The sequence below is a fragment of the Lactuca saligna genome, chromosome 2 (assembly GCF_052625555.1).
Source record: "Lactuca saligna cultivar CGN05327 chromosome 2, ASM5262555v1, whole genome shotgun sequence".
Lineage (NCBI taxonomy): Eukaryota > Viridiplantae > Streptophyta > Magnoliopsida > Asterales > Asteraceae > Lactuca > Lactuca saligna.
The window spans coordinates 145,698,901-145,718,821 of record NC_136418.1 but is presented as its reverse complement, the minus strand read 5'-3'; the positions used below and the strand labels follow the sequence as shown (position 1 = coordinate 145,718,821).

At 36.1% G+C, this 19,921-nt stretch overlaps 1 protein-coding gene across 1 annotated transcript; it reads left to right on the top strand.

Moving 5' to 3' along the window:
* The first annotated feature begins 286 nt into the window (after positions 1 to 286).
* LOC145031968 (squalene epoxidase 3-like) lies at positions 287 to 3,354 on the top strand. Its single transcript, XM_078980626.1, has 7 exons — positions 287 to 793; positions 1,425 to 1,536; positions 1,622 to 1,796; positions 1,867 to 2,035; positions 2,120 to 2,614; positions 2,697 to 2,975; positions 3,059 to 3,354. Exons 1-7 carry the CDS (start codon positions 302 to 304, stop codon positions 3,170 to 3,172), a joined length of 1,836 nt encoding a protein of 611 aa, XP_078836752.1. The 5' UTR covers positions 287 to 301; the 3' UTR covers positions 3,173 to 3,354.
* The last annotated feature ends 16,567 nt before the right edge of the window (positions 3,355 to 19,921 follow it).

Sequence of the window (19,921 nt, the reverse complement as noted above, 5' to 3'; positions counted from 1 at the left end):
ATATTATGGATTTTAGATGTAAATCACAAAATTTATAATGCTAGGGGCAAGTTTGTACTTAAAATGAAAAAGAAATAGATTAAAATAAATTAACACACCTCTCACTCTTGTACCTTCATGCAAAATGCATGGACCATCTTGTTGAACGTCCATAGGCTAAGCATAAAAGATTATTAAATGAGTGACGTAATTGTCTTTATCGAATAGTACAGGGACCTAATTTGTAATTTAGCAAACTCAAAATGTTGCCACAACACTTAACGGCTGTCAACTCAGATCGGAACGGAACTACAACTAACAGATGGTTCCTATAAAACCCGCCACATTCCCCATCATCTCCCTGGTTTTCTCCGGTCATCGTCCTCACGTCACTCATTACACACATAAAAACCACAAGAACATCTTAACCACCGCAAGTTACCGATCAATCAACCACCACAGTCAGGAACCGCCGCCGTTGATCTCATCTTCGTCGGCGCCTCAATTGACATCGTCAACAAGGGTGTTGAGAAGTAAGAGGAAGATCATGGAGAATACGATTGATAACAGCTACATTGTTGGCACTTTCTTCGTTTCCTTTTTAGGTTTTGTTGGTCTATCGGTTCTAAGGCGCCGTATCAGCTACTCAGTACCTTACTCTAAGAAGAATGTTTCTGGTAATAACAACAGTTTTAAGAATCGGAGTGATCTGACGCGTGGAGAGTTCCATCACCGATATGGATCTGCAGATGCTGACGTCATAATCGTCGGAGCTGGTGTCGCCGGTGCCGCCCTTGCTCATACCCTTGGCAAGGTGAGATTCGATTTTCACTTTATTGAATATTAATATTTAATTTTACGTAGCTATTTGTTTCTTTGCTGCTGATCCTGATGTGATTTGGAGAGATGATTCTTAATTTATTATCTATTTTGGATTTTGGATTTTGGATGGGTATGACGAGGGTAGAAAATAATTTATTCATAATTTTCTCGAAAATCGGTGATACTTCCAATGAACATTTTCCGATACAAAAGTTAATTAGCTGTTACATTCGGTTCATGAACAAATTTCAAGCTCACAAGCCATCAGCCGATTGTGATATTCCCTATATTTTGCTGTTTGAATCTTGGTGCATTCGATAAGGCTGAGAAAGAAGTTCCTAAATCAATCTTACCTTCAAACACTAATAAGTTTCAACATCTACTTTATCCAACTTGTAATTTCTATGATCCAACCATGTATATACATATATATATTATCAAATTTTGGAGGAAAACCATGACACAATCTTCAATATTATAACTATTGATATCAAAGTTATTGATCTTTGAAGCACACAGAAACTTCGTGCAACTTCTGACCATTGAATTGGATGAATTATTTAATCACTAATTAACATCACTACTATTAGTCTAAACATATCTTCTTCAACTGGCTATAACAGGAAGGACGCAAAGTTGTAGTAATTGAGAGAGATTTAACAGAGCCAGACAGAATCGTAGGTGAATTGCTACAACCAGGGGGATACCTTAAGCTAATTGAACTAGGTCTCCAAGGTAATACATATATTCTCTACCTACCATTCATCTATCACAATATAAACTCAAAGAAAACGACTCAATTTTCTTATTGCAAATGCAGATTGTGTGGAGGAAATAGACGCTCAAAGAATACATGGATATGCACTTTTCAAAGATGGAAAAAGCACCAAACTATCTTACCCCTTACAGAACTTTCATTCAGACGTATCTGGTCGAAGCTTTCACAATGGACGCTTCATACAAAAAATGCGACACAAAGCTGCCACTCTCCCAAAGTCAGTATCAATTTTCTTTAATTTTTTAATTTTTTCTTTCTGTACATCAACATTTTCATTAAACATTCAGTGTAAAACTGGAACAAGGCACAGTAACATCTCTTCTTGAAGATGAAGGAACCATTAGAGGCATTCAATACAAAACCAAATCCGGTGACGTAATCAAAGCATTCGCACCTCTTACAATCGTCTGTGATGGCTGTTTCTCTAACTTGCGCCGATCACTTTGCAAACCACAGGTATGTTTTGACTTTTTGACTTTTTACCAGTGTTTACATTTTGTCAAATTACATTTCTACCCTTCTAAGTTCCATTAAGTGTAGGTTGATGTTCCTTCTTGCTTTGTGGGTCTTGTATTGGAGAACTGTGATCTTCCATATCCAAATCATGGCCATGTCATCTTAGCAAACCCTTCCCCTATCCTCTTGTATCCAATCAGCAAAACCGAAGTTCGTTGTTTAGTTGATATACCGGGGAAAAAGCTTCCTTCTCTTGCAAATGGTGACATGGCAAAATACTTAAATTCCATTGTTGCCCCTCAGCTACCCACTCAACTCCATAACGCTTTTGTGGGTGCTGTTAACAAAGGGAACATAAAAACAATGCCAAACAGGACCATGCCAGCTGTTCCCGTTCTTACACGTGGCGCACTTCTAATGGGTGATGCTTTCAACATGCGTCATCCGTTGACAGGTGGCGGGATGACTGTTGCACTTTCTGATATTGTTGTGTTACGTGACCTTCTTAAATCGTCACGTGATTTTACCGATGCTGACTCACTTTCCAAAAACATCGAATCGTTCTACACGTTACGTAAGGTAAGACGATTAATATTTGTAATTAGTGAAGGAGAAGAAGGGTATTATTGTAATTTTTTACTTTATGTATATATTTATGTAGCCGGTGGCGTCTACGATAAATACGTTAGCGGGGGCTTTGTATAGGGTGTTTTGTGCTTCTTCAGATGAAGCGATGAAGGAAATGAGGGAAGCTTGTTTTGAGTATTTGAGCCTTGGAGGTGGATGTGCAAGTGGGCCGGTCGGGTTACTTTCTGGGTTAAACCCGAGTCCGGTTCAATTGGTCCTTCATTTCTTTGGTGTAGCTGTATATGGGGTTTTTCGTCTTTTACTACCTCTACCCTCACCTAACAGGCTATGGATCGCAGCCAGGTTGATTTTGGTGAGTAATTATTATTGGAAATTTGACATATGTTTAAGACAATTTTTTTTTTTAATGAAAGGATTTTTTTTTTGGGAAAATAGAGTGCATGTGGGATTATTTTTCCGATTATTAAAGCGGAAGGAGTGAGGCAAATGTTTTTTCCGGCTAGTTTGCCGGCGTATTACAGAGGTTCTCCGAAGAAGGGTTTACAATGACATTTGGAGAAGATATTGGTTGAAGTCAAATATAGCTTAGATTAGAAATCATGTTCTAGCAATTGTAAATATTGATTTGTGTGAGTATTAATTGTTTAGTTTGCAGTAACAGATGTAGATGTATAATATAATGTTGGAAATTGAAAATGTTCTCGTTTAAAGAAACTTCTTATTTTTGATCCCTTGCGGATCCTCTACACTTAATCCCTCACGGATTTTTGCAGGAATCATCTATCTACATTCTCCAAAGGAATTCATCAATCATCATTCCTGAATGAATCATTTTTCTACTTTATAATAATCTTTCATGTGAATGCTATAACATGTCTCATAACAATCTATCTCATGTCTTCACTAAGAGATCTTCAACTATAACTTAGTACTTAACTCAGTAAGTACTTTAAATCTTTATATACTACATATAGGTATTCACACAATACCCGTGACATCTAACCATACCTCCAAACTCAATCTTCATCTAATCTATGATGGTTATCTAACACAATACCATCAATATCTAACCATACTTACATACTCTATTCTTAACCACACATACATATTGTATCTTCCAGCCCACATACCTACTTTATTCTCAACTAAACATATATACTATATCTTCCATCCCACATACATATTGTATTCTCAACGATACATACACACTCTAAGCATACATATAATCTATCCCCATCTAACTTTTTGAAGGTATTTAACATAATACCTTCTACATTTAATCATACCATTCACATTTTATCTACACTTAGTATACCTTGGATATTTAACATAATACCTTCTACATCTACTTATACACACATAATCACGTGTAAGGTTTAGTACATATAATCAGACTCTATCTTGATATATGAATCTATAGGTATTAAAGATAATACCTTTAACATCTAATCATGCATACTTAATTATATACAAGATTACAACTTATATAATCACATTCTATCTTCACCTGCTATCTTGTCTTGTGGGTATTTGACACGATACCATAAACATACAAGCATGCATACATAATAACATAAAGGCATAAAGACATGCATACATAATCTAGAGAAAGAGTGAATTATAACTCACTTTGTTATTTAGTGAAAGCTAACTACCCTTAGCTACAATCTTTAATTGATGGGATCTTGATCCTTCTTCTTTGTTCAAGGCGTATTCATACAACACATCAAGTTTCTTAAAGCTTTTCTTAGCCTATTAAGAGATAATCTACTCTCTATGTCAAAATGATCACTTAGATGATCATAAGTCCAACAACTCACTTTCTGTGTCTAAATCTATTCCACCCAATTAATTGAGCATCCCATATTACATAATTCATTACACTCTAATCTACTGCATCAATTTACCACTCTCATTAGTTAGGATTTCAAACCTAACTTCACATATATGGATTTCACAATGAAAATCACATACAAAGCTTGTTCAAAGCTTTTAAACACTCCCAATAACATTATAATCAAGTTATAGGTTGGTCAACTCAACAATTCTAACCAAACTAATAAATTCACCATTAATGCTCAAAGCTTAATAAAATGGATAAATTTTACCTTAATGTGGAGAGGATGATAATCATAGCAATCCACATTCTTTGTCTTCTCTTGGCACAACTTTGGCATTAAAAGCGTCATCTCCAAGCTCTCCAATCGATTCCCTAAAGAAATGATCGAAAATGAGCTTTTAACAGGTTATAAGTTTTGTGTTGACCTTGTAAATGTGCCAAGGTAATCTGTTCACTGAGCTGTGGTGCATCTAAAAAGGTCGCGGTCTGCCTCTTGATGAGCCGCGATGCTTCTCCCAAATAGCATCCTAATTTCGCCACCACGCTGTGGTACCCATATACCATGTTGTGGTGCAAAGTATATTGTCATCTACTTATGAAGAGACTCTCGTATGAATTACTGCTTCACCTCACTATGCGATGGCAAGTTCTTCACCACGCAACGGTGGTTGTATGACAATAGCCTTCATTGTTGATTCCATTCCAACTTTAGGGACACTTTTCTTCCAACTTCTAACCCTCATAACTTCTTCATCTTAAACCCATTTTCTCTGATCTTTATATCCATGAAAATATGGAGATGAGTTCTACAAATCCATTAAGTCACTTAATATGGGTCTTATTTTGTTAAGTTACAAACTTGGCCCAAAAGATTAAAATTCTCATTTTACCCTTTATGGCCAAAATGCATCATCTCTTGCATTTTTATTCCTTGAACTCACTTAGTTTATCTTATAAATGTGACTCAAGCTTATCTTGGTTAATTTCATGAAGTCACAACTTCATAAACTAATAAAATTCTTAATAATGACCAAATTGCCCTTTTGGTCAATATTTGACTCAAAGTCAAATCTATCTAAATTTTGGGTTCTTACAGAGAGATTATGGTCAAAGACTATGAAAGGATTTAGGGTTACGAGATTAGAAAAGATATAAGATTTTTTTTTCAAGAAAGTAGATCTGATACTAAGATACAAAATAATTTTCCATGAATCCTTTCTCATTCCATATGGAAATATTTATTCACAAAACACAAATAGAGTTTAGGCTATCAACAGTATGGGTCGATTGCTATAAAATACAAGCACACACACACACACACACACACACATATATATATATATATATATATATATATATATATATATATATATATATATACAAATGTGGGTGAAAGTAACATGATGATGTAACTCGGTTTCGAAGTAGAAATTTTTTGAAGGTACCATTGTTGATGTTGATGTCCATCAACAACAACAATAACATGTGTCAAATCCCATATCCATTTCATAGCGATTATTTTATAGGAATTTTTCGACATGAAAACAATGAGAACATGTTCTAAAATGATGGAGAAAGGGTAAGTCAATGCAAGCACTATACAAAATGCTTGTAAATAAAACATATATGGATAATATAGCGGAATGGAGATAGATACAAAACTATTTAAAATAAATATAATTAATAAAGGGGGTGCAAACGTTAAACGAAAGGAACAATCTTACAAAAAAGAGGAACGAGGACTTAGGATGCCTACTTTTATGATTGTAAGTCTCAATCCCTTCCGTTTTGTGTAACTTCATCATTTCCAATTCGTTCTAGGATGTTATCTTCTCCATGTACCATCCACATTACTCATCTCCACAATCTTAATTAGAGACGTTCATAGATAATTTACACTTGTCCATTTCCAATCTTACTTCCCTCTGTTTTTTTAGTAATCAACCCCACTCCCAATGAACTTCCTATTATCAAATTTAAAATCCATTCAACAATGTTTTATTGTATATCAATAATAACATCCTAATTTACCTAACTTACATCTTTATCCGATACCCCTTTACTGGAAAATATTCATAATTATACAATATAATACTGTCATGCTTAAGCAATTCCCGTTCACTTTCAATGTGACCTTGTTATTCATGTTTTTAATTTGCTAACATGTTTGAAACATTAACATAGATCAGTTATATATTAAATAACAATATCGTCATCAACAATAACAATGGGTTAAGGGAGGTAGATGTCGATAATTATGCATCTATAGAGGGTCAAATGACTACTTCACATTGATAACATCTGATATATTCCAACGATAGATTGTAAATCATATGAACAAGGTGAATGTTAGTCAAAGTGACAAGTAAGACACAAATATGAGAAAAATCATAATACATAAATAACGATTCAAGAAGATGCAAACGAGAAAAACAATGGGGGAATAAGTTAATGGGAGCAGTAAAAAACAAGACTAAATCAGGTACAGTATATATATATATATATATATATATATATATATATATATATATATATATATATATATATATATATATAGAGAGAGAGAGAGAGAGAGAGAGAGAGCAAGAAACAAGAAATGAGGAATAAATACCATAATACAAAATATTAAATGGGTGAGACTACTCAGCTAACCCAATGTTTAGCATCTACACCCTCATACCTGAGACTTAGAGCAGGCTCTTCCATGTCAAGCCTTGCACTATCACATCACTTCCTTTAAGGATGTTATCTCTTCCTCAAACTAGGAATGACCATTGACTTTACCCTTTTTACCGAGATGGTGGTGACCTCATATGGATATGTCCATAACACCTTAATTGATTTCCCTTAAAATTTTAATGATCCATGTCGCTCCAATAAAGTTATACCACAACTCTACCTCGATATCCTTATTTATTCTACTTCCATCTTCCTCTCGTAGTCCTTCTTTGTTGGGAAATATTCATATTTGTATAACATGATAGACCTATTAACTACCTTTTAAAATTTATCCTTCATTTTGAAAGGGACCTTCCTATCACTCAAGACTATCAATGTCATCTCCTACTTTGCACAACCTGTCTTTGTGTGATAGGTGATGTCTACTTTTACACCCATCCCTAATGGATGATAGACCCCATATACTAGAACCTCTCCTACATGATAAGAGCTTGATCCCTTTAACTTACATATACTCCTTTATTATTTGATTCCCTATTAAAATTACACCAAAGATACCTCATTTTAACAATGTTAATCTATAACTCTTTCTCATCTAATTTCTCTCTCCATATGCCTAAACAAACATTTAATTCAACTCTATACTTGGCCACTAAGGCAATGTCATTGGAAAAAAGCATACACTAAGGCTCTTCCCTTGGATCTTGGAAAAAAATGTTGTCTAAGATCAAGGTAAAGATATAAGGGGTGAGAGCCAAGCCCTGAAGAAGCATGATTTCAACTGAAAATGACATCTTGTCTCTAACAAAGATCCGAACACTGGTTGTAGATCGACATTACATATCATGAATATCCATGATATAGCTATTGAGGACCCTTATAGGCTCCAAGGTCCTTTATGTCTCTTCTCAAGACTATTATACGTCTTCTGTAGGTTGATGAACATAATATGGGTATCCCTATTTATTTCTTTATATTTATCTATAAAATGTCTAAGGAGGAAGATCACGTTCTTTATTAACCTCTTGTAACATCCCAATTTTTCATAACATTTTTTTTTCATTTTTATAAAACAACATTTCATTTATTCGAGACAATCACCAATGTTTTACATTTAAAAGTCATTTATCTTATTTTGGAATACATGGAAAATAGGTTTCCAATGCGTGTGTACAGTCGAGCTTCGCGCTTCTTATTATCAGATGGAGTACTTGAAAACATTTAATATCAACTGGGTAAGCGTTAGGCTTAGTGAGTTCCTCAAAATATCATACCCCATAATACATATATACAATGCATACACATAGTGGCCTTCAGCTTATAATTAGTCCACACCTTGGCCTTCAACATATAACAGGTCCTCCCTACACAACCTTCAACACGTGGATGGTCCGCTTGTCCTTGTCCTTTAACATAAAGCTAGTCTGCCTGAGTCTATTGGCCTTCAACACAAGGCTGGCCCGCTCTCAACTCCATATATATCAACACACATATAACAACAATCTACATAATAGACAACTAACCATCCTAGTCTAATTGCCTAGGTGCATACAACAAGGTAACTATATCCTAACATACAGATGATACATACTGGAGTATACAATATAGTGAGAAGAACTCACTTAGACAATTACACTGACAACTGACAGATATCCCTCTGGCGTAACGGGTAACACTTCTACCATATATCAACCTAGAATACTATAGCTTATCATTTCCTATGACAATCTAATAATGAAAGCTAGATCTCTATCACTAATCCCAAAGAATACCGCGAGTTCTATCTAATAAGGATCATCAAGGCCGGGAAGTTGGAAGGCAAGACTATTTCGGCATATAGCCTTTCTGAAATCCAACAACCAAGCCAACATGACCATTCTAGACACATCTCTTGTAAGTAGATCAATTATCATTATAACTAGAATTAATGATAAATCTTATTTATATATTCATAACAATGACTATGAGTAAAAATATAAGTCACACTTTAAGCGTAGTAAGTGTAGCCTAACTTACAGAGAGTTTCTAGCGAAAATAGGGAATTACGCTGGTAGAAATTCGATACCGAGTACACTTCTATTTCTCCAACTCTCTGATGTCGCAAAGCCTCACTAAAGTAGTTGGGAAATTAGAGAGAAAATGGTCAAGAGACACGAAGGAGTTCTAGAGATGTTCTAGAGGAAAGGGATGTGAGAAATGGTTGAATTTGGTGGTTTATATAGGCAAATTCAGGATACACGCCGCGCAAATGGTCTGGTGTGCGCTACGCACTTGGTCAAGGGTGCTGATGTGGCATTGTCTGGGTAGTTACACATGTCAGAATCCTATGGTGCGTCAGAAGCGCGTTGCGCCTCTTTTCTGGGCGCGCGGCTGTGCATCAAATATGTTGATTTCTTTAAAAATTCACATCTTCTCTACACAAGCTCCGTTATCGATATTCTTTATATCCACGCGTAGCTATCGACGATATCTATAACTTTTATTTAGACTTTGTCATCTAATTATCACTTTATTTTTAAAACTATATTTTAACATGCTTAGACTGCTAAACTCCGTTTAAAAATATTAACTTGTCCTTACGAATCCCATTCCCGATTGTCTTTATATTGATTGGATCTTATTAATGAGATCTTTAACTCTCATTTAGATTGTTTTTCTTCACAGTCGACCAATCTTGGTTTCGGTTTCTGTGTCCCACACTAGTACCCTGAAACTTCTAAAAATCGTAACTTCCTCATGTAAAGTTAAATTTGGACGTTCTCTATATGCATGCTCTCGGTTTTATAACTACTATGACTTTCATTTTGATTGATCAGGATAATAATCAACCCATCTAAAAATTTTAGGATACGCTGAACTGTGTCGGTTTAATTGCAAAGCTTCGAAGAAGCATAACTTCTCAATACAAAGTCGGTTTCAGGCGTTTTATATCTACGGAAATCGTATTGACGTTTCCAACATGTTTAAGATGATTACTTTGTATAAAAAGTAATATATATACTTCAAATTTTATAAATGACGGTTTATATTGACTTCTATTGGAATGCGAAAATGTGATGTTACACCTCTAATGCGTGAAGTTGAGTTGTTTTTTCAACACTGACAATTGATGTCAAAAGATAAAAATTTGAATTTTTTCCAAAACAAAAAGATAGAATATAAATTTTTTAATGATGATTACCCTCGTTATCCTTATTACTAAAAATATTAGCCACCAAAGTTGTGGGTTTGTTGGAGACAAAAGATGCACGTTTAAGAGTCAAACAGTGATGTGTAAGATAATCTATCTAAAAAACTTAAAATAACCTTAATTTTTTTGAAGTCCTATGCAATTAGGTTCGTATACCAAATTCAGCCTAAAATCAATCTAAAATTTAGTACTTTATAGAACCAAGTTTATTTGGTTACAACCTTCTTCCATTTGGTATCTAGATTGATCGACACGACCTAGTCATAGACACCCATGCCAAACAAGATCCAGAAGCATTTCATGTAATAACGTCTACACACATGACAAATGAAACATGAGATATAACACATAACACATCTCTATCTACAAGGATCATGTTTATAACTCCATTTTCCTTCTAGCTCCCTGATATGAATCCATCCTATTTGATTTGTTAATCCGAGGTTTTTCATTTTTTCTAATATCTAATCTTTATTTATCATCCCATGATTTCTTATTCATTTGTTGTAATAATACAGATTGGTTTGTTTTGGCTGCTTTCATGTAGATTGTTTGGTTTTGGTTGTTTTTATGCAAACTGATTGTTTTGGCCGCTTTCATGCAGATTGTTTGGTTTTGGCTGCTTTCATGCATTTTTTTTGTTTTGCTTGCTTTCATGCAAATTGTTTGGTTTGGGCTACTTTCGTACTTATTGTTTGGTTTGACTGCTTTCATGCATATTGTTTGGTTTTGGATGTTTTCGTGAAGGTTGTTTGGTTTTGGTCCTTTTGGATGTTTTCATATGAAAAAATGGAATGTTTTTTTAGGGTATAGGGAGTGGGCTCGCTAAGAGCTCTCGCCAAAGCATTCTTAGCACTTGATACACCGCCCCCTACCATGTGCTAAGGGGAGTGTTAAGAAAAACCCGTTACCTGCATACCAGAGAAGAGAGGAGAAAGAAAATGAAATAGTAAGTTTTGATTGGCTAGTTCTTGTTTCTTTTTATTGAACTAACACACTACCACTCTCTAACTTATGTGGCATGAAAAGATCTGATATGACAACATGTCAAAAATACTACCACTTCGTTCGGTCTTAACCAACCTAAAAATAAATGATCCTTCCCACGCACATCTAGGGGTCTTGTCATGTCTCTTTTGTTCACCGGTAAAAGACATTGATGATGATGCTTTCTCGCATCTTCACAGTTATGAAAAAGACCTTGAGGATGATGCTTTTTTACATCTTCATAACTATGACAAAGACTTTGAGAATGATGCTTTTCCGGATTTCGTTCCAACTTTCAAATTCCAAAATCTACTTACTGGGACCAAAAGGATTTGTCAATATTTAATATATTTGTCTTTAGTGTAACAAATAATCATAGAAACGTAATAAGAAAAATGAATGGACTGTTAAAATTTAAAATTTTAATTTTTTTTTTGGAACCGGCAAATATTATTAATAAAAGAAAAAACCCCTAGCAAGGTGCTATAGGGGTAATTACAAGGTTTTAGACAAGAGAATTATATACAGAGAAATGGGTTAGTACACCATTCAACCCAATTATAATTACAATTGACTCTCCTGTGTTTTATCCATGAATATACTATGGATATCACCATATCCGCCACTTTGGTGGGGGAGGTACGAATCTTCTTGAAGATCCAATCGCACCTTGTTTTCCAAATGAGCCAAGCCGTTCCATAACATATTGTAATTAAGTTTTTTCGTTTAACTGGACATGTTCCCCACTGTGATAGAAATTTCTCAAGCTCCTCGACTGTCGCAAATTTTCTTTCACCAAGCCCACACCATATGAATACCCATTCCCATACCTTGACAGCTATTGGGCATCTTAGAATTACATGGTTGACATCTTTATCTTCCAATTCGCAGTAGGAACATATGGAAGTCACGGTTTGCACCCCTCGTTTAAGCAGGGCGGTGGTAGTTGGTATACGGTCCATAGATGCCCTCCACATAAAACAAGTTACCTTTAACGGGACTTCATGAATCCAATTGATTAGACCTTCCCCTGCTGGTGTCAATGTATTCCTCCCATCAATTTTTGATCTAAGTGCTTCTACATGAAATACCTTATCATTTGAGATGCTGCATATCCACTCATCTCTCCGAGAATTTAGTTGAAAGTTGCAGACCAAGTCGAGGAGTGTGTCAACCTCGCTTAGCTGCACCGTGAGGGTCGGGCTTGCTTTCCAATCCCAGCTGGTGTCTCCTTGTTTGATACGCTCACTGATTTTGCACCGCTTCTTTCATTCCAACTTATATAATTCTGGGAAGGATTCCTTTAATGTTGCATCTCCAATCCATCTGTCTTGCCAGAACATGGTGTCATCTCCGTTACCAATTTTTTTTAAGATTATATCGTTTATATCAATTCCCAGATTTGCCAATTCTTCTTGAACCCCGGTGATGTTTTTCCATACTCCAGGTAAAGTTTTTTTAGACATGGTGGCAGCAGGTTTATTATGAAGGTTGTGGATCCCTTCTATGACTTTGGACCATAAACTTGCTTTTTCGAATCTCAGCCTCCACCACCACTTTACAATTAGGGACAGGTTGAAAGCTTTAAGCGAGCCTAATCCCAGCCCGCCATTCTTCTTGGGAGCGATCACTTTGTCCCATGCCACCCAGTTGATATGTTTTTTCTCATCTGCTCCCCCCCCCCATATGAATCTTCGCCTTATCTTCTCCAAAGTCTTGATAACACCTGCAGGAGCAACAAACAAGGAAAAATAGAAAGTTGGAATGCTGCCAAGGACAATTTTCGCTAGTGTTAGCCGACCCCCAAGTGATAAGGATCTCGATTTCCATGTAGACAGTCTAGCTTGTAATTTTTCGATTACCGGTTTCCAATTCTTTAATAGTTTCATATTTGCCCCTATAGGAACTCCAAGGTAAGTAAATGGAAGCTTGGCTGGCTCACATCCGAGGGGTTTTGCAAGGATTTCAACTTCGCGATGGTCAACCCCGATGCCAAACACTCTCGATTTAGAGAAGTTCACTTGAAGCCCAGAAGACACATGGAAGCACCGGAGGATTCTAGCCAGGTTCTTGATGTTTTCCTCACTCCATTCCCCCACAAAGAGTGCATCGTCTGCGTAGAACAGATGCGACACACATAGGGCACTATTTGGGATGTTTTTTCCATTGAAAATTCCTTTTCCTGTGGCCTCTTTCATCGCGATGTTAAGCCCTTCCATGGCTATTATGAATAAGAATGGTGAGAGAGGATCACCTTGTCTTATTCCACGGCCAAATTCGAATTCATCGGTAGGTGAACCATTGACTAGAATCGACGCACGTGAGGATCTTAAGCAACCTTGAATCCACCCTCTCCATCTTTGTCCAAATCCCATTTGCATTTGAACATGATCAAGATATTCCCAATTTACAGTGTCAAAGGCTTTGATGAAATCAGCTTTGAAGAGAAGCATTTTTTCATTTACCTTCTTAGCCCAGGAACACATTTCACTTATTATTAGGGGGCCGTCTAGGATATTACTTCCCGCCACAAATGCAGATTGTTCTTCTCCGATACATAAACCAATGATCCTTGCTAGTCTAGCAGAGAGAGATTTTGCAATGATTTTATATAAGCTGCCAATGAGGCTAATTGGTCTGTAGTCGCCGATTTTTATAGGGTCCTTTATCTTAGGGATGATGGTGAGAAATGAGGCATTGCATCCTCTGCTAATTACACCGAAACGTTCAAAATATTTGAATGCTTTCACAATGTCATCTTTTAAGATGTCCCAATACCTTTTAATGAACTTGAACGTATATCCATCCGGCCCTAGAGCTTTTTCATTCCCACAAGCCCATATTGCCTCTTTTATCTCTTCTATCGTGAATGGACTTTCAAGACTATCTCGTGTGGTTGGATCAATAGAAGAAAATTTACTGCTGCTGAACTTGGGTCTAGAGGCCCATCTTTCTTGGAACTTTTCCTGGTAAAAACTAAAAATCCCTGATTTTATTGCTTCAGGCTCAGTAACCCATACTCCATCAATTAATAAGCCTGAAATTTTGCTTTTCCTCCTCTTGTTGTTTACGTATCCGTGAAAGAAGGCTGTGTTTTCGTCACCATCAATAATCCATTTAATTTTTGCCCGTTGTTTGATATCCAAGACAGCCATTTTTTCCAATTCAAGTATTCTTTGAAATCCTGCCCTTCTTTCTGCTATCTCGGATTCAGTGAGTTCGCGTTCTTCCGCCGCCAGATCAATATCATATACTCTCTTTTTCATATCATGCAGTTCCTTTACTTCTTTGGGGTAGTCACTGGCTCGCCATTTCTTAATCTCGTTTTTTAGGAACTTCAATTTAGCCTTCAAATACGAATCAGGAGCACCAAATCCTCTGAATTCCTCCCACGTCTTTCTTACAATGATATCGAGGCCATCTCGTTTAAGCCATGAATTAAAGAACCGGAATGGGGGTTTTCCAAAATCCAGGAATGTTGTTTGCAGTACTATCGGGCAGTGATCTGATAACTCTCTTGGATGAGCGGTGACTGAGGGGGAAGGAAATGCAGCTATGAAATTATTGCAAACCAAAAATCTATCCAGTTTGCTGAGCTTGAAATTCGACTGGCATAGATATGTGAATCTGTTACCACCCATTCTGATGTCATGAAGGCCAGCCTCCGATATGAAACGGTTAAAATGGAATGCAGAGGATGGGCAAAATTGAGACTTGATACGCTCTTCCCTTCTCCTTACTGTGTTAAAGTCTCCGAACATTACCCAGGTACCTGATTTCTCGTTTTTGATTTGGAGTAGTTTATCCCATAGTTGCTTCTTCTCTATTGAATCATGGGGCCCATAGATATTTGCGAATATTGTGTCGCCCGGAATACCTTCCCACTTCCCAATTGTAATCAGGAAGTGTCTTGATTTAATGGTGTCTGATACAACATACAAGTTTGAATCCCACATACTTAGAAGTCCACCTGATCTGCCTGAAGATTGAATTGTGGAGAAGCCAAATTCGTCCGAGTCCCAGCAGCCTTCGACATCTATTTCATCTGTGTTAGCTAATTGCGTTTCTTGGATCCCTAGGAACGAGATCCTGTGTGCAGTTTTAAGCCTCTTTACCCATTTTACTTTGGTCACTTCGCCGATTCCCCTGACATTAAGGCTAAGACAGTTCATTGTGGAACTAGGTTCTCACCATCTTCTCCCATTACCTCTCTCAGAATGGGGTCATCAGGGTCAATATCGAACCCCAACTCATTACCAATTCTTGCAGTTTTTATTCTTTCTGATACCTGGGTAGATTCAGCATCTTCAACTTCCATTACCATAGCTTGATTTGCCGGAGGGGTGTTGAGATCGATTAGGCTATTGGAGCGTTCTGCAGGCGGTGATGCTGGGAGCGGGGGCAGGTCTTGATCTGATAGACTGGGCATTGGGGGTATAGAAGGAATTTTGATTCCATTCTCTCCGGATAGTACTCTCCGTCTTTTTCCATTAGACTCACCGGTTCTAAAATGTTGAGATGGATTACTCGGTTCCAGTATGGGTGAAAAAAGCCCAAAACAGCCCACACAGGGGAACCCATTAGAAGGTTCCATATTTTTTAAAGTTGGATCGGTTGTAGTCGGTGCACCTGGGTTTGTTATCACATGGCCTGCATTGTGGTTGGAGCCGTCAGGAGTTAATGTGTCCATGTTTCTAGGAGTCGCTACATCTTCCATCATCGATGGTTCAGTCATCCTCGTTCCTTCCCCATGTGACTGTTCATCTTCCAGGTTCGACGTCCCGGCTGCCGTCGCCGGAACCATATTATTCTCCGGTGGATTTTCTGTATCGTTTCCCATGTCACCATCTATCCGTTGTGTTTCGATTCGAAATTCCCCTTCTTCCATCTCCTCTTCTATAGCATTGCTTTCTTCATAAACATCTTCTGACGGGTCAAAATTGAAAGGGAACCAATCTTCATCAAACTTAATTATGCCCAGTCTATAAACCTTACTTTCGAAGGCAACATGAATCTCCTCATTAATCTGTGACTTTCTGTTCGTGAGTATTCCAATCTTGACATGGGATAAATCAACTCTATTAGGAATGTCTTCAAATGGTGCAATGGTCTTCCCAAATTCATGCGTGATACTCTCAAAGTTACTCTGGCCCCATAAGTGTAATGGAAGTCCCACAATTCGTATCCAAGCCACCCGATCGTCATATACTTTGTGTTTATCCCCCCATTCCACCCATTTTAGGTGTTCTTTCCATCTGCTAACATTGTCCCTGAATTCTTTTGCTGCCTTGGAGTTGTCGAAGAGTATGAGCACCTTTAAACCCCCGATGTATTTTATCTCTATGGTAGTATCTCTTTTGTTGAGAATGAGTTTTGGAAGGTGCCCCAGATGAGTTATTGTCGTGGCTTCTCCAATTAAAGTTACCTTTCTCAACCAGCTGAGTGTAACCTGCTCCTGTTGTAAGGTGATAGGGACTGGCAAAGGAGGACCAGGTGGTTCTGTTGTGTAGTTGACACTTTTAGCTTCATATCTTGGTCTCAGCAGGTCTGCATACGTTCGGTGGTCCCGGTTCCAGCTTCCTATTCTTGTTACCTTTTCACCTTTGTTGTTCCCGTATGGATGCCCTCCCATCACTCTGTTTCCTGTTTCATTATCTCAATGCTGCCTGGGCGGTTCTTTCCTCTCATGTAGGGCAATGTTTATCCTGAGGGTCTCCCCTATTAACTTCAGTCCATCCAATCTTCTTTCTAGATCTTTAATGTCTCCAACTCCTCTGAATCGGACAAATGCATAATGTTTGCCATTCTTTCCTAGTTTTTGTCCCATATAGATGTCTGTAAGGTTGCCAAATCTCTCGAATGTTTTCCTAAGCTCTCCTTTCCTCGTTTCTCCAGGCACATTTGTGACGAAGTACGTAATTATCTTTGCGTTATTGGCCGCCGATTTTCTTTTCCGGCGAACTTCAGTCCACCCGCCCTCCATAGGAAATATTGAGCTCAAACATTCGCTAGCTACCGTCGAATATGGTTGTTGTATTTAAAATTTTAATGATCAATAATTACTTTACTATTCAACATAATAACATGCAAAGTGTGACGATTTTTTGATTTATTTATATATTAATATTAATATTTTCAGGTCGAGTTATGGTTTATCTCGATCACATAAAGATGGTAACAGTGCAACACTGACCAATGCTATTAAACTAAGTTGAGTTTATAAATTTTAAAACGAACCGAATAAAATTTTACGCTATAAATAATCTACTTTAAACCCATTTATAAGAGTGCCAAAACTAGGTCATATACCTGTACTTAAACATATAATTTTTAATCAATTTTATTTTTTATTACTTAGATAAATTGTATTTATCCAGTTATTATGTAATGTAATAGGATGTATTTATTTTTGTAAAGCTTATACAATTTATTATATATAATTGGTTTTGTTATAATTTTCATACCATACTGTTAAAATTTACATTTTCAGGTTTTTTGTTTTAAATTTAAACTACTTTTATGATGAATAATTTAAAGATTTTTTTTTTGTTTTTATATAGAAAAATCCTATTATTTTGGGATTTTTTTTTATAAATTCTTAAATGTTTTTTTGATCAGAAAAGTCTTATTATTTTAGAAAAATCACATAATCTGTTATTTTCTGTTAAAATTAAAAAAAAAAAAAAAAAAAAAAAAAAAAAAAAAAAAAAAACTTTTTCGTTTATTTAAGCAAAATATTAAATAATCGAGACTTTCTGTTCCATTTTTTAAAATATTTTATTAAAAAACTTTCCTAAAATAACAAGAGGTTTTTTTATAAAACCCTTTCTTTTTTCCTTAATATTACATAAGTAAAATTTTGAAAAAAAGAAAATAGACTCTCTTGAGCCTGGCAACCAGGTTGGGCTTATTGGGCCACTAGGAAACCCATCTTTTTTAAATAACCAACAATAACATATGGGATTTCAGAATGGGCCGTTGGTTTTTTTGGATAAAATTAAAATGTAAATTTTATTTTCTTTCAAATCGGTTTTCGGAATAAAATTATGAACCGGTATAACTGGCTTGTAAATAGTCTAATCCGGTTTTCAACATTTTATTTTTTCAGTTTTTTACCGGTTCGATTCATAATTGATACCAATTATCTGACCATAAGTCAGTTTCCATTGTCTGAATGTGATCCTGTTAAATCTGGTCACATCAATCCAAACCTAACAATTTTCCAAAAAAACTGGTTTCATTCAATATGGATTTGGATCGGATCCGGATATAACTCATATAATCGGTTTTATTACGCACCTGGATTTTCTAGGAACCATTCTAAACCTTCGAGGCTTCATGCACCTTTGATGATGAAAACGAAGCTGACAAAGGAGGCAACATTGAGGAAAACAAAATGGTATTAATGGAGATAGAAATGAAAAACAATAATATGAACAAAACCCACTTTCCTCTTGCGGTTTGGACAAATATTTTATATTTTGAGAACATTTTTATCTTCATCCTCATTACATGAACGATATTAATCGTATTATTTGCATTATAATTCTTCAAATCAAACACGACATATGTGTTTATGTCAATTGATTATTCGTTATGAATCAAATATAATTTGACATGTTGTCTATTACATTACACTTGACTATTTTGTCATTCCCGGGTAAGGTGAGTTAATATATAAGATTGAAAAGACCGAGTGAAACGAAAAGAGTCTTGGGTTTTGGTCAAGTGTTGGTTGGTGCATGTTAGCATGTAGGGTGAGGTGGATTTTACACCGAGGGATGACCCATGGTGTCACCTTGTCCCCCTCATCCACATATATATACAAAATATTAATTCTCCCATTGGCCCCACTTATATCCATCACACCGACCTATCTCAAATAATGAACGCATTTACATTTTTTTTTACTTTATATTGAGAAATGTATAACCTTTTTCCCAAAAAAAAGAAAATTGATCTTTGAAGAGTTAGTCCATTGTTGACCTGTTTTGATACGTTACTCATCCAAGCCGCATAATATAGTACGAAGAGAAAATAGAGAAAGAGAGAACATGGATATTATATAATGTTTTATGAATAGGTTCAAGTTGGTCGGTTGTGACAATTTAGAGAGAGGATTGGTTTAATATCACCTTTATGTTTATTTTTAGAGTAAATTACTCAAATCGTCTACATTGAAGATCCGAATGCAAAAAAAAAAAAAAAAAAAAAATTCAATTTTGATCAAACCATAGAGACGATTTCAGTAATTTACTCTTATTTTTAAGAATGGAACATACCAATATGTTTCTATAAGAATTTGGTTGAACCAATTAAATTAAATAAAAATAAATGAAGATGATGCTTTTTGATCACCATATTGGATCTTTGATAAGTTTGTCTCTACGGCTTAAATGTTGGGGTTTTGTTGTTTGATTTCTGCTAGAGCATTTGTCCTTCTTAATGGAAGTCCGTGAGATGAATTTCAACTTCAAAGAGGTCTAAGGTGACCCTCTTTTCCCATTCATATTCATTTTGGCAATGAAGGGTTTTCATGTGGCTATACAAGATGCTATTGGCGGTGATATGTTTAAAGGAGCTCATATTGATGGTCTTCATT